This window comes from Macrobrachium rosenbergii, chromosome 19, assembly GCF_040412425.1.
Source record: "Macrobrachium rosenbergii isolate ZJJX-2024 chromosome 19, ASM4041242v1, whole genome shotgun sequence".
In the NCBI taxonomy this organism is placed as follows: Eukaryota; Metazoa; Arthropoda; class Malacostraca; order Decapoda; family Palaemonidae; genus Macrobrachium; species Macrobrachium rosenbergii.
Window position 1 is genome coordinate 6,724,967 of NC_089759.1, and position 8,227 is coordinate 6,733,193.

At 36.9% G+C, this 8,227-nt stretch overlaps 1 protein-coding gene across 1 annotated transcript; it reads left to right on the forward strand.

Annotated features, from left to right (window-relative positions):
- On the forward strand, nucleotides 1-7,060 carry LOC136848597 (uncharacterized). Its single transcript, XM_067120966.1, has 2 exons — nucleotides 1-197; nucleotides 2,346-7,060. The coding sequence occupies exon 2, from the start codon at nucleotides 2,367-2,369 to the stop codon at nucleotides 5,232-5,234; it is 2,868 nt and encodes a 955-aa protein (XP_066977067.1). The 5' UTR covers nucleotides 1-197; nucleotides 2,346-2,366; the 3' UTR covers nucleotides 5,235-7,060.
- Nucleotides 7,061-8,227: the final 1,167 nt, after the last annotated feature.

Genomic DNA, 8,227 nt, shown 5'->3' on the forward strand with positions numbered 1-8,227 from the left:
GTCAGTGCCAGTTGCCAGACGGTGTGCACTACGTTTTCTCTGGCGCACACTCGCAGAACCGCCGTTGACTAGTGACTACCCCAGTTCATTCACAAGTGTTCAAGGAGGAACAGATTTGACAAGTGTATTTCGATCTCTCTGAAGCCTTCCCGCACTGATTTCTTGTTGGCATGGCCTGATTTCTGTTCCTCTAGAAGGTAAGGTTACTTATCTTTTGTATGCCTTAATGACTGTAATTTTGCGTGGTACTACAAATTACGGTTGACAGGAGGCCAGCCTTGGGTTCGTCTGCCGTATAAGAATGCAACCGCTGGTTGTGTCAATTCAGCTGTCATGTGACTAGCTTGAAGCAGCCAGAAAGGCTGTTTTTAAATCTATTAAATGAATGATAGTTAGATACCATTAAATGAACGAAACCGTAGATGAACAATCGCTGAAATTCACGATCCAACATACCAAAACACCCCAATGGCTGGGTGGGATGAGATGTGTGGTTGGCTGCCTCTCCCAAGGTCTGGTCCTGGTGTACAGATGACGTCACGCGCGACAGATCTAAGGTGTTTTCTTTCTTGTCAAACGAATGAAGCCAGAGTCACATTTCATCAGCTTTATACTTTCACATAATAAAGTTTATTTAGAGCCAGGCATTGCGTTAATACATGGAAATATAAGAACAATACAGACATGAAACATATATATATATATATATATATATATATATATATATATATATATATATATATATATATATATATATATATACGTATATATATATATGCCTATAGTGTCAGTATGAAGCGCAAGAAACGGAGCTTTTAATGCTATTTTTACACACGCATTTGCATTCTTGGTAATTAACGATGTAGATAGATAATTAAATATAATAATATAATTATATATATATATATATACATTTGTGGCTGGGAGATCGAGTTTTATACTTGTTTCTTTTTCCGGTCAGGCGTGTCCCTTCGAGGTTGCACGTGAAATTGTTACTTCTCCAATCGCTTTTATCTTTCACTTGAACAAACTGAGGAAGAAAACAAACAAAAATGTGAAAGGACTGACAGGTGTTTTGGAACAAGAAACGGGGTATGGAAATTAAGAAGTGAATTGTATACCATGTTTTCTCGCAGTACATTCATCTGTAGCTCCCCACTATGTTCCTTTGAAATCTGCGTGCTCTTTATTCAATTTCTGTTCTTGCTTAATCTCTGATGTTGGCTACGGAGGGCGGACATTAATTATCTATTCACAGATGGTCTCGTGGACACAAGTCCTTGGGTGTCCTACGTAGTCCTACTCATATCCTTCACTCGAGTGCCACTTGAGAGCGACGCTAGTTACATTGGTAATTTCCGTTAGTCCCCAGTTGCAGAAACACTGGCTGTGAAAGTATGGTAATGGAGTGGAGATCATATCTCTCTCTCTCTCTCTCTCTCTCTCTCTCTCTCTCTCTCTCTCTCTCTCTCTCTCTCTCTCTCGTTGTGGCTGTGATTATAAACAAAACCGGGAAATTTATCCTCTCAGGAAAGTTAATTAGCTTCTTATTTGCCTGAATGGAACTGAGAAAATTATATACAGGGTATTATTAATAATTATTTGTGGAGATGGATAAAGGCTATTTGATAATTTGTTCCTCTACTGTTAATGTTTCAAAAACTTCTTGCAATAATGATCATTCTTCCATTGCTAATGGGTTTTCTTGCCTTTTCTTTTAGGAAAAACGTCTTTTTATCTGTGAAAAATGTAGAATGAAATGTTCATATTTATCAGTTTAAAAAAACAACAACAAGTATGTCACAGACACATTACCGCATATTAAAGTACCTCACTAAAAATGAAAAGGCTAATTAAAATAACGCTTGAACATACCATTTTGAATAAGAGATGGCCAATAGATCATGAGTTGTCATGCGTGTAACAATAACTTCAAAGCAACTTGATGGCACCACAGAAATTTTTTTTATTTTTTCATGGATTATTGTTGGTTTTCTAAAGAAATTTGCAACTTGGAAACTGCCCCTTTTCATTATTGGTGACCTTTCAGTATTTAGTTCACTTTTAATTCTCGCAATGTGGTGGTCAGAGTCAAAGAGTAACTCACAGACATATTGGCCTGGCAGAGCAGGAGTTACCTCTGATCTCTGAATTCTGTAAATGTATTTTGAAGGTTTCCTTTTAATATTTCAATATCTTATCTTTAAAAACTCACAGACTACCATTGCCAATGCTTTTATGTTACGAAATAAGAATTATATTTGAGCTTACGTTTTAGTGTGAAAGTTAACCGGTGTGTCTGTTTATCATAATGGTGGTTAGTAATAAACTTATTGTCTTTACAGATTACCTTACCATAAGTCAGTATGGGAACATCCATGAACGCCAGTGGACTTCGTCTGGAAGATCACAACAACCTCAAATATGCCATCAGCCTAACCAGGGTTGGCCAGGAGCTCTTCTTACGAGTATTCAAATGGGGCTACAAAGGAAGAGCTGCCAGCCTAAAGAATGCCATTCTGGAACTACCAAGCTACACGAAAACGAGATTCAGGAAAGATTTCAACAATTCTCAGCGTGAGAAAATTGAAAGTGGCGATCTGTTGTCTATGGACATAACACTTCTGTACAAGTTGCTCCAGATGGTGTGCGGATTGAGTGAGCAGAGTGACAACGTCTGGATAATGCCAGAGTCGGATTCCCTGGAATACTGCCTCTACTCGATCAAAATGAAGAGGAACGAGATGGCTCACGATGGGATGATGCTGTCGTCGTCGGAGCTGGACAGTATGATCGAGGACCTGCGGGTGTTGTTTCTCAACACGGTCGAAAAGGCTAGTGTTACGTACAGTGTAGACAGTATAGAAAAGAACGACTTAATCCATCTCATTAACACTCGCTTAGATGCTATCAAAAACTCCCCATTGCCCTTGCCAACGCTTGCAGAGCATAAGAAAGAGGTGTTTATGAACTGCAGAACATGCATCATCGATGAAGGACGAAGGGAAATGGCAAGCGTGAGTGAAATCATTTGCGAAACGAGTGTCGTGCCTTGTTTAACACAGCAGACGGTAAATGTCAGTAACCTATATACAGAACCGAAACTAAGACGAGATGAAATGCAGATTACTCAAAGGCAGCTGTCAGTTGAGGAAAGTTACGTCGGTATCCATGAACTATTTGAAGCCAAGGAGTGTGATGGTTTTATCCCGGACATAATTGTGATATCAGCTTTGAATGGAATGGGCAGAAGTACTCTTTTGAAATATGTCTTTGGAAATGGACTGAACAATGTTTTGAAAGGCACAGAATGCATTGATTTGTACCTCTATCTTGAATGTCGTAAAGTGAGTTTTTCTACTGTGGAGGAACTAACGTCGCTATTGCTTCCTCGCACTTCTGCTACATTTCAGTCAGAGCAGTTCTCCGAATGTTTCTTCTCAATTGATGTTCTTGTAATGTTTGATGACATCGACGAGCTGGATTCTGCTTCATTTCCAGTGTTTGAAAAGTTCATAAGACTGATAACACCTAGGTCAAGGGTTGTAGTGACAGCCTCACGGGAAAAAGCAAAGGATGTCCAGAGGAAACTCTCATCACTGCACAAAAGAACAATGCTTCTAGAACTGGAGGGAATAACAGAGAGTCAGACACTAAAACACCTTCAGAAAATTCTGAGAACCATTCCTGCCAAGAACCACAACCGCCATGAGCAAGAGCTGTACGAACTTATAAAGTCGAAGTATCCGCAGTTACAGGAACACTTGAGATCTCCAGAGGTCCTGGGACTTGTAGCATTTGGCTGGTGTTATGCACCGGACCGTATTAATGAAACAACCACTGTGACTGAAATATTCCTGCTTGTTGAAGATCTCCTCGTCCATAAAATCTTCTTGGACTTTTTGAGTTCTACTTTGCCCAGCATGCATGATCATGGCACCTTAAACTCGAATCTTTATGAACTTTTGCTGACCATCAGTAAAGTGGCCTTTGAAACCCTGAAGAAAGGACACTTTTGTGTTGAATCAGAAAACCTTCAGAGGATTGTCTCCAAATGTTCGGAATTGGATCTCCCGAATAGGGTCATATCCTTATTCCTTAGCTACGTAGAAGAGAACACTAATTCCCTTGCTCCTGTACGCAAAGTGTCCTTTCCTCGACGATCTACGTTGCAGTATTATGCTGCTTGGTTTATAACCCAACAAATCAAGGAGGCTGATCCTTCAACCTCCATTAAAGATATCATGCATACAACTGATTTCAGGAATGTTTCTCTACCCAATTATCAAGCCATGATTAAGTACATGGTGGGAATGTTAGCAACTCTCATTCCATCTCAGCTTGAATCTAGGGCAAGAGAAATTGTTGAAATTCTAAAGGAACTACAAGTGAATAAAGGATCCTTATGGTTACAGTATATAGAAGAAGCAAAATTGGAGCCAACAATAACTCTTGCAATATTGGAAGAAATGGGAGATGTTTGGGAAATTGAAGATTACTCTGTTTCTTTAACACTCAAGAGTATTTTGAAATTGAAGAGGCCCTCCATTTTAGTACTGACAATCTGCAAAAATCCCTCAGACTTCCCCCATCTAGAACAGGTTCTTGTTTCCTGCAGAGAGTACCAGGAAATGAATATTTCCCTTCACGTTTACCAACATTTCTGGTCTGAGAAGACAGAATTCTCTGACCAGTATCTGAGAATGCTTTTAGGAGGTAATTCCCCTTGTATTTTGGAGCACTTCGCAGGTCGGTTGAGCGAGGAGGCCATGCAACTTCTGCCGAGCTCGTTAAAAAGATTGGCGCTCCACATTACCCCAGATAAGATTAGATCTCTAAATATATGTCTCAAGAAGTTGTCGCTGCTGCGGATGCTGTATATAAATCTTGATATTTCGGAAACAGTTGACCCTTCCTCTGTTGCACCTCTCAATATTGAAGGTGAAGCTGTGGTTTTATCAGTTGATATTTGGAGAGTTCACGATGGGATAGTTGAATGGTCCTGTGATGTTGCAAAAGCTCTGACAAATTCTTACGCTCGTCTAGTCCTCCGCCACAGTTCACTTGATGTTAATGGTTGCTTTAAATGGTTGAGAGGTTTGCGGGAGAGAGCAGTAACAGCGTCTTGGATAGTGGTGGGTTCAATATATGATATTACACAGGAAGATGAGCGCCAGTTACAGCAGTATGCAGTGAACGTAGGATGCAGAAAGTTTGTTTGGTTGAAAATATAGTTTTATGAAAGCTAGTTAGTTACTAGTTTGATCAACATTTACAGACATTAGTTGCATCAGCTTATTGTTACTTTTTAGAGAATTGACATTAAATGTAGTATTGTTTGCTATATTTTTCCAGATTATGATTTTTACTGCATTTAGAAGAAGTGTTTGTTGATATAGAAAAGAATTACTAGGCTTGAAAACTTGCCTGATTGGCATAGTCTCCATGTTTGTTTTTATAGGGAACTTTGTTATTCAATTATTTTAACTGTGATATGATACACTGTACCTGACATATGTTTATACAGTTTATTTTAATGCTTGGCCAGTGGTTGCTGGCCTGGACAGGATATTAAAACGTAGAGTTTCTCTCGTGTCATAAAGTTTGATGAAATATTTAGGCTTAGAGAGCATGAATGTTTATGATCAAGTGTTGATAATACTGCAACTACCAATTGATTTGAAAATATTTCTCGCATAATTCTGATAACCTCACAGCAACTACATACCTTGTTCTCAGTATGTGAAGTTTTGACATTTAAGCCCTCTTTTTTTTTTTTTTAACCAAAACCCATTATAATACTTTATTCTGAAATTTCAGAGACTCAGGGAAGTCTTAATATTTTTGCTTTCACTTGATTGTTGTCGACACACGGAGTACTACAATATGTTTGCTGTAACTTTGTGATACTTGCATCCCAGCACATTAAGATTAGTCACGTTTGATATACATAGGAATTTTGTATTCGGTTTTAACAGGTCTGTATTCATCTTTGTATATTATATCGTAATAATTTGAAAAGTGGGCATAAATGTTAAAATCTAACTTCAAGTACTTGGTTGGGATCAACTGTCTTAAAACGTGTTGTTAGGCTGCATTTATTTTTATTTCATGTGTCTCTTTGGTTGGTTGATTATCTGTATGGAAACAGCTTTGTAGGTGTTGGGAATTTTTGTCCTCTGCTATTAAAATGAACTTCCAGCCGAAGTAGTGGGCTTTATTTGGGCCTAACTTAGCAAATCATCTATACTTCTTAGGTTACTGTTTCCAGAAGAGGCCCATCTTTCCTTTGTAATACTGGAGACTTGCTTCCCATGGAAGTGCTCTGTTTTTTTTTTCATAATTATTTTCTGTATCTTTTGTTGAGGTGCCTTTCCAGCAACTATGGCTGTTTTATTCGACCGATATTATCAGCTAATATTTCCTATACAGTATGCCTACTTATTTACACCTCTGTTGATCTTATACACACATTTTATGAATGGGTTTTACGGCTTGTACTTAGGTCTGTTTTCATTTAATTTTTTTTCCTCTCTCTCTCTCTCTCTCTCTCTCTCTCTCTCTCTCTCTCTCTCTCTCTCTCTCTCTCTCTCTCTCTCTAAAAAAATATTTTTTTATATAAAGTTCTGGTTGTTTCCTAGTCAGCTTCAAGATTTTTATGAACATATTACTTGAAAATATTAGACGAATCTTCATATATTTATAGCACAAAAACTGTTAATGTTATGTATTAGTATTATATGTATTAACAGTTGATGAGTTTAGTGCGTTATTGCTGTCTTGTCAATATTTATCAGTTATAATTATCCATAGTTTATATGGATTAATGTGTTTACCATGACTATATCACTTTGTAATGCCTCCTTGTTATTTTTACTTATGGACATACAGTACTTGTACTACCATAATTGTATGCAGTATTACGTTTTTGCATTCTCAATTGTTATTTTGCTTTCACATTATTTATTTCATAACTTTCGTCACCACTTCTTACTTCCTTTGAGAACTTTGTATAGTGTAAATAAATTTTAAATTTAATTTGACAATGATATGAACTGCAGTTATTCTTTTCCTCACCCTTAGACTGTGAAGATTTACTGTATCACTGTAGAAATCATTATCATCATGAAAAACCTAATATTTTAAAGTTATAGAATGGTGTACAGGAAGATATTGCAACAGTGAATCAAGGTCTGCAACAAGACTTCAAAAATGTGAAAGGTTGAATGAATACTTCAGCCCCTGTCACTCCCTTGGATTGGTGAATAATTGAAGTTCAGATGCAGCAATATAATGTAGACTAAACTGTATGCAAAAATGAATGTCTACCTTCTAGCATTTAAATTCTGGCCATTGCTTTTTTAGTTCAAGGTTCTAAAGAGAAGAACCATGTAATCCAAGAGAAAAAAATATAATAGTACTGTACACAAAACAAATATACTGTGCTACCCTTAATTGAAAAATGAAGTAAATGAAATGAAAGTTTTACATCTACGATGCTAGAATTTAACATGGCAATCTTAAGTGAGAAAAGAGTCCAAAACGACCCCAAAGGAACCCTCGTGGTTCTTTTAAGGAATGGTAAGAAGTTTCTTGATATGGATATTAAAAATTTAGCTGGTTCTTTGGCCCTCTGTTTTGGTAAGAAAAAATGACTTTTAAGTAAAAATAAAGCAATTACTGTGCTTAGACTGTAAGAGTTCACTGGCAGAGGTTATGAAGTCATATTTCATCACTGGTATACCTACTCCATCAAGATTGCAATATTCAAGTAATTTCACAATGGCATAATATTTCAATATATCAAGGACATTATATTGCTCCGTATTTTATTGTTTAAGATACATTGCAAAAAAATAGTAAGGTTCCAGAATTGGATTCGGTGAGAGACTGCTTCTAGTCAAACGTGTCATGGCAGGAATATTGAAGTAAGATCAATGACAGCCATGGACCAGTTACCTTTTTCTAAAAAGTAAAGGTATTCAGAAAAGAAAGATGGAGCAACTTACGATGTCTGAAATAGGAAGAAATAAAATCAACAGACTGAAATGATCCTAGAGAAGAGTAAATATTAAGAGAATGAAAAACTACATTTAGGAATACTAATGAAAATAATGTATGCTGATAAAAAAAAAAATTAAACGAATAGTCTTCATTAACGAAAAACTGAAAAAAATAGGTTTTTGGAGTAGGAAAGCAATTCCATGTTTTTAATGCAAATTTGTTA